This window comes from Saccopteryx leptura, chromosome 4 (assembly GCF_036850995.1).
Source record: "Saccopteryx leptura isolate mSacLep1 chromosome 4, mSacLep1_pri_phased_curated, whole genome shotgun sequence".
Classification (NCBI taxonomy): Eukaryota; Metazoa; Chordata; class Mammalia; order Chiroptera; family Emballonuridae; genus Saccopteryx; species Saccopteryx leptura.
Window position 1 is genome coordinate 180,053,782 of NC_089506.1, and position 19,494 is coordinate 180,073,275.

Consider the following 19,494-nt stretch of genomic DNA (forward strand, 5'->3'; position numbering starts at 1 on the left):
CATGTTGTCGCAAAAGGTAAGATTTCCTTCTTTTTCATGGCTCCATAGTATTCCATTGTATATATGTACCATAATTTTTTAATTCTTTTTTTTTAAAGCATTTTAATTTTTTTAATTTATTTATTTTTTGACAGAGAAAGAGAGAGGGACAGACAGGAAGGGAGAGAGATGCGAAGTATCAATTCTTTGTTGCGGCACCTTAGTTGTTCGTTGATTGCTTTCTCATACGTGCCTTGACCCAGGCGGGCTACAGCAGACTGAGCAACTCCTTGCTCGAGCCAGTGATCTTGGGTGCAAGCTAGTGAGCCTTGCTCAAAGCAGATGAGCTCGCACTCAAGCTGCCAACCTCAGGGGTCTCAAACCGCATCCCAGTCCGATGCTCTGTCCACTGCACCACTGCCTGGTCAGGCTGTACCATAGCTTTTTTTTTTTTTTTTTTTTTTTTTTGTATTTTTCTGAAGCTGGAAACGGGGAGAGACAGTCAGACAGACTCCCGCATGCGCCCGACCGGGATCCACCCGGCACGCCCACCAGGGGCTACACTCTGCCCACCAGGGGGAGATGCTCTGCCCCTCTGGGGCATTACTCTGTTGCGACCAGAGCCACTCTAGTGCCTGGGGCAGAGGCCAAGGAGCCATCCCCAGCGCCCCGGCCATCTTTGCTCCAATGGAGCCTCGGCTGCGGGAGGGGAAGAGAGAGAAAGAGAGGAAGGAGAGGGGGAGGGGTGGAGAAGCAAATGGGCGCTTCTCCTATGTGCCCTGGCCAGGAATCAAACCCGGGACTTCTGCACCCCAAGCCGACGCTCTACCACTGAGCCAACCGGCCAGGGCCTGTACCATAGCTTTTTAATCCACTTGTCCACTGACAAACATTTGGGCTGTTTCCAGATCTTTGCTATTGTGAACAACGCTGCCATAAACATGGGGGTGCATTTCTCCTTTTGAATCAGTGCTGTGGTGTTCTTGGGATACATTCCTAAAAGTGGGATGGCTGGGTCAAAAGGCAGTTCCATTTTTAGTTTTTTGAGGAATCTTCATACTGTTTTCCACAGTGGCTGCACCAGTCTGCATTCCCACTAGCAGTGCAGGAAGGTTCCCATTTCACCACATCCTTGTCAGCACTTATTTTGTGTTGTTTTGTTAATGAGCGCCATTCTGACTGTTGTGAGGTGATAGCTCATTGTGGTTTTTCTCATCAGTCTATTGGCTGGCTGTATTTCCTCTTTGGCGAAGTATCTATTCATTTCTTTTGCCCATTTTTTGATTGGATTGTTTATCTTCCTGGTGTTGAATTTACAAATTCTTTATAAATTTTGGTTATTAACCCCTTATCAGACGTATGGTCAAATATGTTCTCCAGTTGTGTAGTTTGTCTTTTTATTCTGTTCATATTGTCTTTAGCTGCGCAAAAGCTTTTTAGTTTGATATAGTCCCATTTGTTTATCCTGTCTTTTATTTCACTTGCCCGTAGAGATAAATCAGTAAATATATTGCTGCGAGAGATGTCAGAGAGCTTACTGTTTATGTTTTCTCCTAAGATACATATGGTTTCACGACTTACATTTAAGTCTTTTACCCATTTTGAGTTTATTTTTGTGAATGGTGTAAGTTGGTGGTCTAGTTTCATTTTTTGCAGGTAGCTGTCCAATTTCCCCAACACCATTTGTTGAAGAGGCTGTCTTTACTCCATTGTATGCTCTTACCTCCTTTGTCAAATATCAGTTGTCCATAAAGGTGTGGGTTTATTTCTGGGTTCTCTGTTCTGTTCCATTGATCAATATGCCTGGTCTTATGCCAGTACCAGGTTGTTTTGTGTACAATGGTCTTGTAGTATAATTTGATATCAGGAAGTGTGATACCTTCCACTTTATTCTTCTTTTTTTAAGATTGCTGAGGCTATTTATGTTCTCTTTTAGTTCCATATAAATTTTCGGAATATGTGTTCTATATCTTTGAAATATGTCACTGCTATTTTAATTGGTATTTCATTGAATTTATAAATTGCTTTGGGTAATATAGACATTTTAATGATGTTTATTCTTTCTTTCCAGAGTACGGTACATGCTTCTTTCCACTTGTTGTATCTTCCTTGATTTCTTTTATCAATGTTTTATAATTTTCTTTGTACAAGTCTTTAATCTCTTTGGTTAAATTTACTTTTAGGTACTTTATTTTTTTGGTTGCAATATTGAAGGTGATTGTTTCCTTAATTTCTCTTTCTGATAGTTCATTGTTGGTGTATAAAAATGCCTCTGATTTCTGAGTATTAATTTTATATCCTGACTTGCCTGAGACTCAAAGTGGTAAAGTTAGGTATTTGAACCCTTTGGTTTCACTGGAAAACCAAGGAGAGAGACAGATACAGAGGCAGAGAGATAGGGACAGATTCTTACACCGGCACTCTTGGGGAATCTGGAAATCCTGGAATCATCAGACAGCTGTGAAGGGGGAGGGCCTTCCTATCAGGCTGACAAACATGTTTCCTGTCCTTTCTGTCAGAGAGACACAGAGGGGGAGAGAGATAGAAAAAGACATAAAAACCAGAAGAGAGATGAAAAAGAGGAACTGCAGGCCACAGAATTTCCTCCTTCTTCCTGCCACCCTGGTGTGCAGTCTGTCCTACTTATGTTTTAGATCCAGCTCAACCAACACCTTGTTCTGGTGGGCCCAGGCTTTGAGACTCATTCTTTCTTCCCCACACATTTATTGACCACAGGCTAGTTGAGAGGTACTCCTGCCCCACATCTGCTACCTCTTTCTTTTCTTTCATTATTGAGAAATCTTTTCTATTGTCTAACTTCAACCCCCTAGGATAGGTTCTGAAATAAAGGATTAAGATTATTAGAATTTGGGGACAACAAAAAAAAAGGAAAAAAAAATTATATTCTGCCACCTTGCTGAATTCATTTATCAGATCCAGTAGTTTTTGACTGAGACTTTAGGGTTTTCTATGTACAATATCAGCAAATAATGATAGTTTTACTTCTACTTTTCAAATTTGAATGCCTTTTATTTCTCCTTCTTGTCTGATTGCTGTGGCTAGGACTTCCAGAACTATGTTGAACAAGAGTCGTGAAAGGGGGCACCCCTGTCTTGTTCCTGATCTTAAGGGGATTGCTTTTAATTTTTGCCCATTGAGTATCATGTGGATTTGTCATAGATGGCCTTTATCATGTTGAGGTATGTTCCCTGTATTCCCACTTTGCTGAGTTTTGATCATAAATGGGTGCTGGATTTTATCAAATGTTTTTTCTGCATCTATTGAAATTATTATGTGTTTTTTGTTCTTTTTGTTTATGTGATGAATCACATTGATTGATTTACGAATATTGTACCATTCTTGCTTCCCCAGAATAAATCCCACTTGATCATGATGTATGATTTTTTCATATATTGCTGGATCCAGTTTGCTAATATTTTATTGAGGATTTTAGCATCCATATTCATCAGGGATATTGGCCTATAATTTTCTTTCTTTGTGTTGTCTTTGCCTGGTTTTGGAATCAGAATTATGCTCACCTCATAAAAGGAGTTTGGGAGTCTACCTTCCTCTTGAATTTTTTGAAATAGCTTGAGAAGGATAGGAGTTAGTTCTTATTTGAATATTTGGTAGAATTCACCTGTGAAGCCATCTGGCCCAGGGCTTTTGTTTCTTTGGAGTTTTTTGTTAACTGTTTCGATCTCATTTGCTATAATCGGTCTGTTTAGGTTTTCTGATTCTTCCAGATTGATTTTTGAAAGATTATATGTTTCAAGGAATTTGTCTATTTCACCTAGGTTGTCTAAAATTTTATGGGATATAGTATTTCATAGTATTTTCTTGCACTCCTTTGTGTTTCTGTTGTGTCAGTTGTTGTTTCTCCACTCTCATTTCTAATTTTATTTATTTGAGTCCTCTCTTTTTCTTGGTGAGTCTGGTTAAACATTCATCAATCTTGTTTACCTATTCAAATAACCAGCTCTTGGTTTCATTGATCCTCTGTATTGTTTATTTTAGCCTCTATGCCATTTATTTCCACTCAGATCTTTATTATTTCTTTCCTTCTACTACCTCTGGGCTTTACTTCCTGTTCTTTTTCTAGTTCTTTTAGATGCAGGGTTAAGTTGTTTATTTGAGCTTTTTCTAGCTTCTTAAGGCATGCCTGTAATGCTATGAACTTCCCTCTCAGTACTGCTTTTGCTTTGTCCCATAAATTTTGAGTTTTTGTATGCTCATTATCATTTGTTTCTAGGAGTTTTTTTAATTTCTTCTTTGATCTCATTATTATACCATTCATTATTTAATAACATGCTATTTACTTTCCAAGTGTTTGAGTTTTTTTCAGTTTTTCTGTTTTGGTTGATTTCTAGTTTCATGCCATTGTTATCAGAGAAGATGCTTGATATGATATCAATCTTCTGAAATTTGTTGACACCCCTTTTGTGCCCTAATATGTGGTCTATCCTAGAGAATGTACCATGAGCACTTGAAAAGAATTTATATTCTTCTGCTTTAGGGTGCAAGTTTCTAAAGATAGCTATTAAATCTAGTTGATCTAGTGTGTTCTTTAAGTCTGCTCTTTCTTTGTTAATTTTCTTTCTTGAGAATCTATCTAGTGATGTTAGTGGGGTATTGAAATCCCCTACTATTATAGTATTATAGTATTGCTGTTGATCTCACTCTTTATATCTATCAGAGTCTGCTTTATATATTTAGGTGCTCCTGTATTAGGTGCGTAGATATTGATAATGGTTATATCTTCCTTTTGGATTGCTCCCTTTATCATTATGTAGTGACCTTATTTATCTCTTACTAAAGCCTTTGTTTTAAAGTCTATTTTGTCAGCTATAGTATTGCTGCCCTAGCTTTTTTTTTTCATTTCCATTTGCATGAAATATTTTATTTCAACCTTTTACTTTTAGTCTATGTGTATCTTTTGTTTTAAGGTGGGTCTCTTGTAGACAGCATATGTATGGGTCCTGTTTTCTTATCCATGCAGCTACCCTATGTTTTTTGATTGGATCATTAAATCCATTTACATTTAAGGTTACTATTGATATGTAGTTGTTTATTGCCATTTTATTCTTTAAAGCTACATTCCTTTTTTTTTTTTTTACTATTTTTTTTGTCCCTTTGTTCTGTTTACAACAGGTTCCTTAACATTTCTTGCAGCATTGGTTTGGTTTTAATGAATTCCTTGAATTTTTTTTTTTTTTGGCTGGGAAGCTTTTTATTTCTCTTTCAATTTTAAATGATTGCCTTGATGGATAAAGAAGGCTTAGTTGTAGGCTCTTGTTTTGCATTCCTTTGAATATTTCTTGCCATTACCTTCTGGCCTCAAGTGTTTCTGTTGAAAAGTCAGATGTCATTCTTATGGGGATTCTTCTGTAGGTAATAGACTGCTTTTTTTTTTTTTACACCTTTTAGTATTCTTTCTTTATCTCTGAGCTTTGGTATTTTAATTATGATATGTCTTGTAGATTTCTTTGGGTTTCTCTCTAATGGGATTCTCTGTGCTTCTTGAACCAGTGTGACTTTTTCCTGCATCAATTTAGGGAAATTTTCAGCTATGATTTGATTGAACAAGGTCTCTATCCCTTGTTCTTTCTTTTCCTCTTCAGGAACCCCTATGATGCGGATGTTATTTCTCTTTATTTTGTCAAAGAGCTCTCTTAGAGTTTCCTCAGACTTTGGGATTCTCTTCTTTTTGCTGCTGTTTCCGTGCCTTCGTTTATCTTGTCCTCTAACTCACTGATTTGATCGTCAGCTTCATCTATCCTGCTTTTAATTCCTTCCATTGTGGTCTTCATTTATGATATTGTATTTGTTATTTCTGACTGATTTCAATGTCCTTTTTTATACTTGCTATCTCTTTATTTATGTGTTCATTGTGTCCATCTGTTGTTGTTCTAAGATCTTTGAGCATCCTAACAATCATTATTTTAAACTCTGCATCTGGTAATTTAGTTATATCAGACTCATTCAAGTCCTTTTCTGGGGATTTCTCTTGATTCATTTGGATTGCATTTCTCTGCCTTCCCATTTTGTCTGTGTATAAGAAGGGTGTATCCACAGGAGTTCAATGGGTGTGGCTTCTGTGCTCCCTAGGTTTGGTCTGTCTGCAGGACCACCGCCCCTTCTGCTGCTGCCTGGGGTGTTTGGGTATGGGCGTTACTGGCACCAGCCCACTGCAGCAGTCGCTGTGGTTTCCGCCTCTTTTCCGCGGGCTAATAATATGCTGTTCTTACCATCAAAGAACTTATACTCTAGGCTCTTCATTCTATTTTTCTATCAAGAAAATGGCAAAGGTTAATATAAGCATAAATTTTATTTCCTATTTTATGTAGTTCCTTAGGCCATTTCCCTATGACTGCATGGTTTACTACCTGATCTTGTTCAAGCTTGCTTCCTTCTCGTACAGTTAAAGATGAACTGTTTCCCGCAAACTGGTTAGAATATATTATTCTTCTGCTTCTAAATATTGATAGCCAGAAAGCTGGAATTGTTCAAACTTTTTAATGTCCCTGCCTATAAATACAATTTGCCTTTCAAAGTTCTCTACCTAAATTATTGCTTTTTGTAGTTTTATTCACAAAGCTTGCAGTGTTCTTTGCTTTTCAGAGCTCTTGTCGGAAACCTTTATTTTCAATGAAGAGAGTAGATATGTTGTCAAGTAAGGTACGACAGTCATAAACCCAGAAAATTATCCGCAACCTCAGGCATTTTTTGAAATTGGTGAATTACTTAAGACCTTAAAAATATCATTTTCCCATATCTTTTGCAGTTTAAATTTCATATCTGGTAAAGCCCTAGTGAATTTTACTATAGCAACTCGACTTCATAATCAATTTTAAGGTTATGTGTTCTTAAAAATATGTCATTTAAATTTTGTGTTTAAATTATAGCCTATTGTTAAAACTATTAAATTCAGTCCAAGAATAATGAAAACAGTTGTTTAAAACTTCCCCTCTTAGAACTATGTTAGACATTCTGAGTTGGAATGTATATAAATTTAGTAATTAGAGCAATTATTAGAGATCATTTGTACCTGACCTGTGGTGGCACAGTGGATAAAGCATTGACCTGGAATGCTGAAGTCTGAAGTCATCGGTTCGAAACCCTGGGCTTGCCTTGTCAAGGCACATATGGAAGTTGCTGCTTCCTGTTCCTCCCTCCTTTATCTCTCTCTTTCTCTCTCTCTCTCCCTCCTCTCTATAATGAATAAATAAAATCTTTAAAAAAGAAAGAAAATAGTGAAGAGATGACTTGTAAATCCTAGGAGTTTAGCATAAACTTCCCAAAAAGATTTCACAGCAGACTCCTACAATTTAGAAGGGCTGTGGGTTACATTTTCTCTTATCTTCTGAGGGGAATACTGACATTTGAAGTATCTATTCATTTGTGATAACACATCAAAAAGAGTTTTATTTGAATGGCAATGACTGATCTCTTCTGAATTGAAGTATATGTAAGAAGGAATAACTTAATAGTATATTGTTGCAGTTTTGCATTGTCTAAAACATTTGATTTATGAGTTCCTCAGTGTCTACTATGATAGCACTGAAAAGGAATTTTCGTTATGGCACAGCATTATTATTGATACAGTTTTGCTATTTAAATACCATTTAAAAATTTTGTTATAATCGATATTTTAGGAAATAATACAATATACCCTTTTATACATATGATTATATTTAAAACTAAGGCATTAAACAAACTCCAAAATACCTAAGTATGAGAGTTGCAATAAGGAAAGTTTAAGCCATTTAAGTGTGTCTAAATTTTACTTTGATAGTTTTAAGGTAAATATTTAATTCTAGGCATTATTTATGTCATATAGTGCTTGTTCATATAATATACTATAATGAGTTATTTTATAATATGTAGATTGGTAGGAAATTAGTCTCCTTGTGCTGGTGTAACAAATTACCACAAATTTAGTGTTTTAAAACCACTCACATTTGGCATTGACTGAATAGCTCAGTTGTTTACAGCATCGTCCTTATAAACCAAGGTTGCAGGTTCAATCCTTGGTTAGGGCGTATACAAGAATCAACCAATGAATGCATAAATAAGTGGAACAACAAATTGATGTTTCTATGTACATATATCTCTCTTTCAGCCCGTTCCCCCCTCACTAAAAGCAATAAATATTTAAAAAACAGATTAATTATCTAACAGTTGTACATATCAGACATCTTAAAATCAAAATGTTAGCAGGCCTGTATTCCTTCTGGAGATTTTAAGAGAATTTTTTCTCTGTCTTCAAAACCAGCAACATATATTTTCAGATTATCTATCTGTCCATTCATCCATCCATCCATCCATCTTTCTCTCCATCCATCCATCCATCCATGCATCCATCTTTCTCTCCATCCATCCATCCATCCATCCATCCTTCTCTCCACTCATCCAACCATCCGTCCATCCGTCCAACCATCCATTCATCCAACCATCCATCCATCTATATAATTATGCACATTAGAATAATGTGATAATTTTAATAAAAAATTCATTTTTGTATGATGTTAAAGTCATCTATCATTCCCTTAGTGAAATGCATATCAAATTAAAATTCTCTTAAATGTGAACAAGGCTGTGATAAAATTATAACCATGTAAACATTGCCAGTAATTTTACTTATTTTTTTCTCTGCTTTCTGTTTTTTTTATTTCTTAAATAAATCTGGATTAATATCTTGCATAATATAAAAGTATTTTATGGCTTAGAATTTTTTAAATAAATTAAAATTGGGTATTTCTCAGTAAATGTCTACATTTTTTCCATAAATTGATGAAATTGCCAGTGTTCTATAATGTCAGTAAAATAAATTTCTTTCAACTTAAGAATTCTTAAATTAACATTTTGAATTATTTTAATCTTATTTTTATTAAAGAAATGTTTTTGTCTTAAAGATTTTATGGCACATTGAATTCTCTGACTTTCATAAAATGTGAATATAATTGGGGGGATTAGCTCTTAAATTCATTTTGCTGTGGCTTTTTTTTATAGCATGGTCATTTTTTATTATGTGTAGTAGGAATTATTCTCTCCTAAATGTTAAGAATTTATTTAATACAGATTTCTTAAAACAAAGTAAATAAAATCATAATAATGACAGTTTAAAATTAGACATATAACTAAAATTATTTTATTTTTTTATAGGAATTGAAACCTGATACAGTAACTAAATCTGCTCTTGATGATGATATCAATTTTGAAAAAATCTGCAAAAAGGTATATCTACAATGGAAAAGTTTTTTTATTTATATTTTTTACTTTTTTTCCTTGATGAGAAAACTTATTAAGAAGCCAAGTGTTAGTAGTATATAATGAATTTTCCCAATTTGAACTCCAGTGTTGCCACTAAAATAATATTTTATAATAGTCTATGAATCTTGCTTTTTTTTATAATAGTCTATGAATCTTGCTTTTCCATGTTATTACACTTTCAAGGTCCTTAGAGATAGGTTGAACTAACTTAATGTGATGTTTATGGGTTAGATAACAGTTTGTCAATCTTAGTAATTCAAACAAAGAATTGTTATTTTTATACTTTCCAAATAATATTCATGAATATTCCAGTTAACCCCTGTATTCACCCTGTGAACAATTATTTTTAACCCCCTTTTACAAGCGAGAAAAACTGATGAAGGGAGGTGATTAAGGCTTATACCACTGTTATGTGCACAGTTGGACTTTTACACAGATCTTCTCCTTGGATTTGCCACTCTTCTTCCTTTCTATTTCCCTTTTTATATTTCTACCTTTTACTAATTTCTATGAAAGAGAGTTCCACCTGAGAATATATTGTGGGTTGATTGATTTTTCTGTATTGCTTTTCCGTTTTCACTTTCATTGACATTTGCTCTAATCTGTATTCTTTTTGCATTTGTATTTGCATTGTTCTTTTTCTGGTTTCTTATGAATGAATCCTATGAAATATTATTTACTGTAAAACTACAGTAGTATAAAATAAAAATTTATAGTAGGAAAGTTTATAGCAGTAAATGTTTTCATTAGAAAAGACCTTCTAGGCCCTAGCCAGTTGGCTCAGTGGATAGAGCGTTGCCCCAGCATGCGCACGTCCCAGATTCAAACCCCAGTCAGGACACACATGAGAAGCAACCATCTGCTTCTCTTCCCCTCTCTTTCCCCGTCATAGCCAGTGAGTGGCTCTACTGGTTTGAGCGTTGACCCCGGGCAATGAGGATAGTTTGGTTGGTCCAAGCATCAGCCCCAGACGGGCTGTTGGGTGGATCCCAGTTTAGTCACATGTGGCTGTCTGTCCATTTCCCATCCTCTTATTTGAAAAGAAAAGAAAAATATAAAAAAGAAAAATAAAGAGAAGAAAAGGAAAGGAAAGGTTAAAATCAGTAATTTAAGCTTTCACATAATCAGTAATTTAAGCAACACCAGAGTCATGAGTATGATTTTTCAGCAGCCTTTTTATTTTATACTACTGTAATTTTACAGTAAATAATACTTCATAGGATTCATTCATAAGAAAGCAGGAAAAAATTTAGTTTTGTTATAGGTTTAAACTTGTGGTTTGGTCTATATCTCACACAAAATGACACTTTAAACGGAACAGTGGTGATGATATAAAAATATGGCAGAATATTTTTTTTCTCTTAATAATTTTAAAAAATATGTTTTAGATTTTTACCAGAATAAATTTGTTGAACTTTTTGGTTGCTAAGTTCTAAAAGTATTTAATTAATGTTTAATTTGTGGTGAAAGCTAAAAGCAATTTATTTTTAGTTGCCTAATAATATTATGTTTTCATCTAAACTCTAATGGTAACACTTAGCAATATTTGTTACTCAACTTGAATTTAGAAATATCCAAAATAAAATACCTGTGTCTGTCTTTTCCTTTTTAACTTCTCAGATTGTTTTTACTTTATAAGGTTAATATCACTTAATGTACGTGTAATATATGTAAAATCTGTTTTTTAGGGTATAGTGTATCTTTCATTTACAGCCCCTTGTTCAACCTTCCAGCCTTTTGAAGTATCATTTAACTTAAAAATGGGGAAACAGATGTCTATATTGTATTAGCTTATTATTTTGTAATAGTACATTCATTTGCATGTAACTGGATTTGTAGTTATGAGATTTATAATAGTAATTCAGATAGAAAGTTTAGACTCTATCTGACTGACATATTGTGAAGTGAACCCTGATTACATTTCTGCCCTTTTGTACCTTTCTCCAAACAAAAGGAAAGAAGGGAGGTGGAGAGAGGGAGGAAGGGAAAACATTCTGTTTCATCTGAGTTCTGGAGAGATCCCTTGAGGGAAACTTCCCTGCTTAAGAATCATTTCAGATTCGTCCTAAGCTATTTGATTTCAGTGACTTCATTACTACTTTATTTCATTTGTGATAGTCTTTCATGGGATTCAGGTTCTTCCATATTAAAATCTGTGAATAAATGAAACCTCTTAAACAGAAATGAGGCAGGCACCATATGTCTGGGAGAGGGCACTGATTATTATTTAGTTTGCCTTAGAAAGGGAACTCAGTGGATGATGACCAAATAGGAAATGAGTCTGTGACCTAGAGCTCTGTGCATTTGAGGTTTTGTGACCATTAGAATAGAGCAGAACAAAATAATTTGTGTAACATCTTAACAGCTTGCATAATTCTTCCTTATGCATTCTTATCTTACATTAATCTTAAACAGTGATCACATATAGAAAGTATTCATGTGTGTATAGTAATATTAGTAGTGTCTTTATTTTTGAAATAAAGGAAGGGGGTTAGAAAGGTTAAGTAGCCAGTTAATAATGTATATGATGAGAGTTTAAAGCTAGAGAATTTAGGGACTGGAATGCTGACATTTCCAGGCAGCTGTTGCTAGAATTTCAGGAGCGTCTCAATTTAAAACATCTGTTGCATGCATAGCTATTGGCTAGGCACTGTGGAAGATGTGAGGGGAATAGAAGATTGTATTTTCTAGAGGACTGTGTAATCCAGTAGAAAATAAAAGACAGTTACATTAAACAGGTATAGGATAAGAGGAAGCAAATTAATACTTTTTAATCTGTACCAGTTGCCTGACTCATTAGGTGCTTTAGGTATGTTAGCTTTCTCAGGGATGATGATGATAACCCCATTTAACAGATGAGACTGTGGACCCAGAAAGGTCAAAAACATACCTACCCTGACCTGTGGTGGCGCAGTGGATAAAGCGTCGACCTGGAAGTGCCTAGGTCGCCGGTTTGAAACCCTGGGCTTGCCTGGTCAAGGCACATACGGGAGTTGATGCTTCCAGCTCCTCTCTCCTCTCTCTCTCTCTCTCTCTCTCTCTCTCTCTCTCTCTCTCTCTCTCTCTTGGTCTCTCCTTCTCCTCTCTAAATGAATAAATAAAAAAATTTTTTTTTTAAATGTAGGAAAAAAAAAACACATACCTAAAGTCAGGCAGTAGGAAATAGCAGATCTCAGGTCTAAACCCAGGTTTCTCGTTTTGTTCTACAAAATGAAAATTTAGGACAAAAGGATGGACTAAGTCTCCGTATTTGTAAGACTATACTTTAGAGTTGTGATGTCATAGGGATTATAAGAGTTCAACAAATGCAAAAAGGTCTGTTACATTAAATGTGAACTCTTAACCTTAGTCTGCTCAGTTTGCCACATTTCTTCAAATCTGGCTAAATGGACTGTTTCTTGTTACATGTTTTTTAATTCGTACAAATAGTAACGTGTTGATTTAAATCTTTAGGTAAAACCTAGAATTGAAATGAAGCCCAGCTAGCATTAAAAGTACTGCTACTAGCATCCTACCTCCACCAGTTCACTGAGAGTCCGTTCGTTTTAGGCATCGTTTCAAAGGAATGACCATTGCACATAAAACAGCTTTTTCAGTTATAGACTGTTGTTTATATTCACATACACATTCTCAAAATATTTTTCAAAATTGAACACCAAATGCTTGATGCTCACAATAAATACCCATATGCCAAAATGAAAATTTTCCATTAAAAGAATTAGGTGTTTTCCCTTTTTTATTTAATTTATTTGAAATGGAAGAAAACTGGAGGTGTGTTAAACCACAGTTTCCTGAGAATTTTCCATGGCAAACATTGTGTCAACTTTAAATAAGGAAAGTTGCGGTTTCTTTCATACCCCTCAATATTGTGAAGACTTTTATGCAGGTGTAAAAACTATTTGTTCACAGAGACTACTTAGCCTTTTAAGCTTCAAAATAAATATATTTAAATTTAAGATCTATGATTGTATTTGAAAATTTTCAGTAAACCTCCATAGCATTTTCTGTCTTGTCTATGAAGTTGATCACATTCTGCCTTGGAATAGTTATTTGTACATTTGTCTTAACTTGTTAAGTTACAGCAAGATCATGAGCCTCCAAAGATGGTGTTTGTCTTCGTGGGTAAGCCCATACCTTTGCATAGTAAGTTGTGCTTGTGTAAGTACCAATATAAGTAGGAAGGAGGATGGACTGGAGAGAGTGAGGAGAGATAGAGGAGTCTGTCACGGCAGGGGCTGCCTGCTCATTCCGGTGAGGCCCTGCACTGAGCCCAGGCCTTAAGCAAATTGCACAGTGCCAGAGCACTGCCAAGGCATGACCCTGAGCCCACTTGCTTCACGAGTCTCCTTTTTTTATGTTTATATTTGATTTCTTTCCAAAAAGGTTTGAGAGGGGTTTGGAGTTGGGTCACAAAATGAAAGTTATCTCAAATAGTTTGGAAGAAAACTTGTTTTTCAACAACTATTTTCATACTAGACTGAATGCAGAAACCTGTCTTTGATACAAGCAGTTCTTAAAGTGTTTGATTTAAAGAAATTTAGTTTAAAATATCAAATTTTATAAATTACAGCCATCATTTAAATGAACTTTTATTTCTCCTAAGTAAAAAATGTCACTTAATACTTTAAACTTTAATTTTATTCTTCAGAAAGCAATTAAAAATTATTTAGTTTTAATTTAAATTTTAACAAGAGGTAAAGGGAACACTGATCAGTGATTTTATTTAACAGTTATACTAACCATTTTGACTTGATTTCAAGATTACCTAGTCAGTTTCCTGGCTCAAGCCTTTGTGTTCTTTACACTCACTGCTGTTACATATTACTTCATGAAGTACAGGCTGCACAGCTCCAGTTGTGACAGCTACAGTATGAGTGGCAGTTGGGGTTATGCAATGCAGTGGCCTTTTTGAATTAAATTCACTTCTTATTAACCTGCTCTTTTCCTCCAAGTAGGTCTTCCACAAAGGTTGTAACAGAAAAACACAGTTACAGAGAAAGACATAACAAATAAGAATAATATCTTCATTTATTCAATTAATACATAATTATAAAATTTTAAACTTAGTCTAGGTCTTTTTTTTAAAGAAAGTATAGAATTTACTGAATTGGATCATTAAGTAACACTGGGATATCTTCCAGGGCAGAGAAATAACATTGGTAAATAAACTCAATGATAAAACGATTCTTAGCAAAACAGTATTTACATAGAGTCAGCACTAGTCATGCAGGTATTACCACTGCTCTTCTAAGACTTTTTATAACTAAGATGGAAAGTTGTAGCTAACTCTGGAAAGAAAAATACCCAATTCATCAAAGCTTTTAGCAGGTTGTCAAAGTAGGGATTTTGGAACAGTAGTAGATATGTTTTGAGCAAATATTCGTGAATACATTCAGTCAGAATCTATTAGGATTCCCAAAACTTTTTATCTAAAAACATGTGCAATTAAGCCATGTGATGAGAATAGTTACTTTCTAATTTACCTGTTTTACAAACACAGATGTTCATATGTTGGAGATTATTTTTGAAGCAAACATTAGTTGCTATAGGAAATATACTGAGGGGATAAACAGTTAAAGATAAATAGCTACTGCTGGAGTGTCTTATTTTCCCTTGTACCTGAAAGAAGGTCAGGTTCCTGGAGTGGGTATAAGGTTTGTTGTTGGGACTAGTTGTTTCTGTTGTCATTGTTGCTGTATTTACATGTCAATGTTTCGGGAATTGTCCTGAGAATTAAAAGGTATTGCCGAACCAGCAGCAGAGCCAGCAATAGAATGTTGGCCAGCAAGTGGCAGACCTGGTTTGATTCCCAGTCAGGGCACATAGGAAAAGCTCTCTCTCTCTCTTTCTCTTTTTCTCCCCTGCCCTCTCCTCTCTATCTCCTCTCTCTTCCTCTCCTTTCTCTTCTCCCACAGCCATGGCTCCAATGGTTTGAGTGAGTTGGCCCCAGGTGCTGAGGATGGCTCCATGGCCTCGTCTCAGGTGCTTAAAATAGCTTGGGGGTTGTCGAGCAACAGAGTAGCAGCCTCAGGTGGGCAGAGCATCGCCCCATAAGGAGCATGCTAGGTGGATTCTGGTTGGGCACATGTGGGAGTCTGTTTCTGCCTCCCTGCTTTTCACTTAGTAAAGAAAAAGAAAAAAAGGTATTGCCATTGCACTGAATTCCAAATTGTTTCTACTAAGCCTGAGTCTTGAATTAAGTCATCTTTTAGTAATAAGCACATTTAGTACTGTAACCCAGTGCCTTGATTTGGCAACAAAAGTATCTGTTGTTTTTGTTTTATATTTAACTTTTAAATATCTTGAGCCTGTTATTTTTTTCTTTTTTAATAATTTTTTAGTTTACTTCCATTGAGGATTCTACTTGCATGTAATTTAGAGCAAGTGTCACACCTTTTTCTGTAAAGGGACCTCATAGTAAGTATTTTAGGCTTTGCAGGTCATATAGTCTGTCACAACTGTTCAACTTTGCCATCGTGACATAGTATAACCATAGATAGTATGTCAGTGAATGAATTCAGCTATGCTCCCAAAAACTTTATTTTAATAGACTGCAGGTGAGAACTGGCCCATGGGCCCATTTTCCAACCACTGGTTATAAGAATCAAATACTTCCACAAGATTGTGTATCTATGTGTTTGTGTGTGTGTGTGTGTGTGTGTGTGTGTGTGTGTGTGTGTGAAAATGACAAGTCTTTATTAGTTTTTCACCACTTTCAACTTAAGTTGATTCTTACAGAATTTATTCCCATATCAGTTGGTTTTTAATAATACACTTTAAGCATTAGCTATTGATACTGTTCTGTGATCTATAAGGATTTAAATCTTGTTCCTTCTCCATGTCATATATGTACCTTACCATCCTCCTAGTATGTGTAGGTCAAATTTAGATTAGATGAACATTAATTATAAGTCATGTAGTGATTATTACTTTTTCTTTTCTACATATTTCTATTTTGTATAGTTTATAATTTTGCTTATTTTGTTAGTTTTCTATCTTCTTTCTAGTGTAACATCAAAGTCCTCAACAGTTATTGGATTCTAAAGATATTTAATACACTAGGTATTCTAAATCTGAATTTGTCACCATTCTCAGAATTCCTTTTGCCTAGATCTCCTCTTGCGTATATATCCCATACCTTCCTCATTTTTTTGTATCCTTCATTTCACTGAAATAGTAGCTTCTTGGGAGAAAGCTTCAAAGAATATAAACTTTTAAACCTTGCATGTCTCAAAGTATTTTTATTCTTACATAGTTTGAAAATCATTTTCCTGCAGAAATTAGAAATATTACTCTATGGTCTTTTCACTTCTGAGTCTGATTCCTGAATGTTTTTTTTCTTGGTAATTTTTTTTGTTTTTTCTTCTGAAAGCTTATAAACCTCAATATTCTGATATGACAGTTTTCATATATTGTGTTGAGCCTTTTCAGCCTGAAAAATCATGTTCTTCATTGGGGGTTTTGTGGTACAGCTTTTAATATGCTTTCTATAAAACTCAACCATGTTTCACTCATAAACTTCAGCAAGCCAGCTTGTCAGTGAATGACTCAGGAAGCCAGCAGTGGGCTTCTTCCCATATCTCTTTTATCACGTAGATAAAATGAGTACCATACCCTGTGTTGCATCAGGAAACCCAGCAGTGGATGCAAGAAGCAGAGGATTGATTTAATACTGTATGTAATGAACTCCAAATAGACTACATTTCTTGGAGAAGGTTGAACAGAAATGATGTATGTAAGAGTCAGAATCAAGGTATATTAGTTTCCCTAAGGGTTTTATAACAAAGGACCAGAAAATGGATGGTTTAAAACAAAAGAAATTTATTCTCTCATGTTTCAGGAGGCTAGAAACCTGAAATTAAGGTGTCAGCAGTACTATAATACTTCCTTAAAAGCTCTTAGGAAGGAACCCTTCTCTTGGGCAAATGAGTTTGTAAAATTTGTATTTTTTGAGTTTGCTCACTTTTATTGTTAGAAAATGGTGCTGGGCAGCCATGTGTGTGCTTGCCCTCATTGCAGGACAGTTGATTACAAATTGCAGATTGCATTCCTGCTTAGGAAGGGCCATTGTTCTGCTAATGTTTGCTGGAGGAAAGGTTTTCACACCAGAAAGTTTTGAAAAGAGCAGAGAAGGAGAAGGGGAAAGAAGCCATGTTTGCAGAGAGGAGCAGAGAGAATGCAGAGTGAAGAGAAAGAAGCCGTGCTGGCAGAGAAGGGAGAAGACGTGCAGATGGGGAACCAGAGCTGAAGGGCTTTTGCAGGCTCTGCTGAGACTGGTGGGGCCTTTGATTCTAGGAGGAACCAGAGAAGATTCTCCTTATTGTGGAACCAGAGAATGTGTCAGTGGCTTTGGGAACCCTGAGTGAAAGGGAAGTGTCTTCCCTGTATGCTGCTCGTCGGCTGGTGCGAGGCTTTAATAAAGGAATGCCCACCATTTATGGGCTCCACCGTTTCTTTACCATCTGTCCGAATTCAATGAGAACCTGCATGTGAATGGTCTGGTTGACCGCGACTGCTGGCCTTACACCTTCCTTGCTACTTGCAACCTCTGGCCTCCCTAGGCCTTTCTTGGCTTGTGACAATATAACTTGAATCTCTGCCTCAGCCTTCTTCCCCCTCTCTCTGTGCCTCTGTATACAAATGTCCTTAAAAGAAACCAGTCATAATAGATTTAGGCCCACCTTAATTCAGTGTGATCTGCTCTTAAATTAAATCTGCAAAGATCCCGTTTCCAAATAAAGCCATATTCTGAGTTTCTAGCTGAACATAAATTTTAGGAGAATAGTATTCAACCCAGTACACAGCAGGTGCTCCTGGTGGGATTTGCCCCAGGTAAAAATATTTTTCTTCTTTTTTTTTCTTGTCCCAGGTAAAATTTAAAGATATTTTTGGGTCACATTATCTAGATCAGTGTTCCAAACAGCATAGATCTGAAACTGCCATCTTGCTTTTACTTAGATACTGTTAAATTTATATTACTGGGAGCAGAGAAAACCTTATATTGGGCTGTTTGTAATGGAGGGAAAATTTAAAATAAAGATGTTTGAAGCTGGTAGCTCTCCTTTCACACACTAATGAAATTTATTCACTTGCTTTATGGAAGTGTATTGAATGCCAACTATTACCCATTACTGTTCTAATCACTGGGTCTATAGCAATGAAGAGGACAAAGTCTCTGCATTACAAATAAGGAAATAATCTGCACTGGCATGAAGTATTAGGTGATATGAAGTAAATGAGGAGTGAAGAAAAGTGTTATATTAGTTTAGATAACATATTAGCAGAGACCTGAATATAGTGAGAAGTCATCATGTATAAATTTGGGAGTAGAATATTCCAGGTAGAGAAGATCTTGCAATGGTAGCCTAAGCATCAAGGGCAGATAGCATGATCTGGTTATATTTTAAAAGTTCACTGTGATTATTATAGGGGAAATTGCCCGTGGGGGAGGGGAGCAAGATGCTAAGGAGAGTGACCAGGTATGAACTTACTACATTGGTCCAAGTGAGAGGACCATTAGTGAGGTGTCAAAGGTAGTAAGAGTAAAAATGGTGAGAAGTGACTGGTTCTGAGGATTAGCTGTGAGTAATTGTGAGGTGTGAAGGAAGGAGAAATATAATGGAAGAATCTTTAGAATTTTAGGCCTGTGCAACCAGAAAACTTGAAATTGATGGGTAAAAGACTATAGTAGAAATAGGTTTGAGAAGAAAATGAAAGAACTCTCTTAACTATCAAGTAGGTGGTTAGATATATAAATCTATAGCTCAAGTTAGAGCTGGAGGTAGAAATTTGGAAATTATCAGCCCACAGACTTTTTAAGCAGCCTGAATTATGAATTTTTTAAATTCATAAATACATTAAATATTATATATAATCATTCCCATTCAATCATCATCAGATATTTATCAAGTATTGGTTGTATAAGCCAGTTGCTATGGTAGAAAGTTCTGAGAATGCCATAGTAATACCAGACATTCAGAATATAAATATATAGGATGAGATCATTTCTCTGTCTATTAAATGGAAGTTCAAATATTATAGTAGCCATAGTTATATCACCAAACTTAATACTATATTTACTTCTTATTAATTTAGTCTTTTTTTTTTTTTTTTTACAGAGACAGAGAGAGAGTCAGAGAGAGGGATAGACAGGGACAGACAGACAGAAATAGAGAGATGAGAAGCATCGATCATTAGTAATTCATTGCGCATTGCAACACCTTAGTTGTTCATTGATTGCTT

General features: G+C 35.5%; 1 protein-coding gene across 2 annotated transcripts in view; it reads left to right on the forward strand.

Moving 5' to 3' along the window:
* SRFBP1 (serum response factor binding protein 1) overlaps window positions 1–19,494 on the forward strand; it is a 91,203-nt gene that overhangs the window by 63,110 nt on the left and 8,599 nt on the right. Inside the window, exon 4 of one of the 2 annotated variants that reach the window (XM_066382086.1) lies at window positions 9,145–9,216. The exons of the other annotated variant lie outside the window; for it this stretch is intronic. Coding sequence (XP_066238183.1) covers window positions 9,145–9,216 — 72 coding nt within the window. The remainder of the gene's footprint in view (window positions 1–9,144; window positions 9,217–19,494) is intronic. 2 annotated transcript variants of the gene reach the window in all.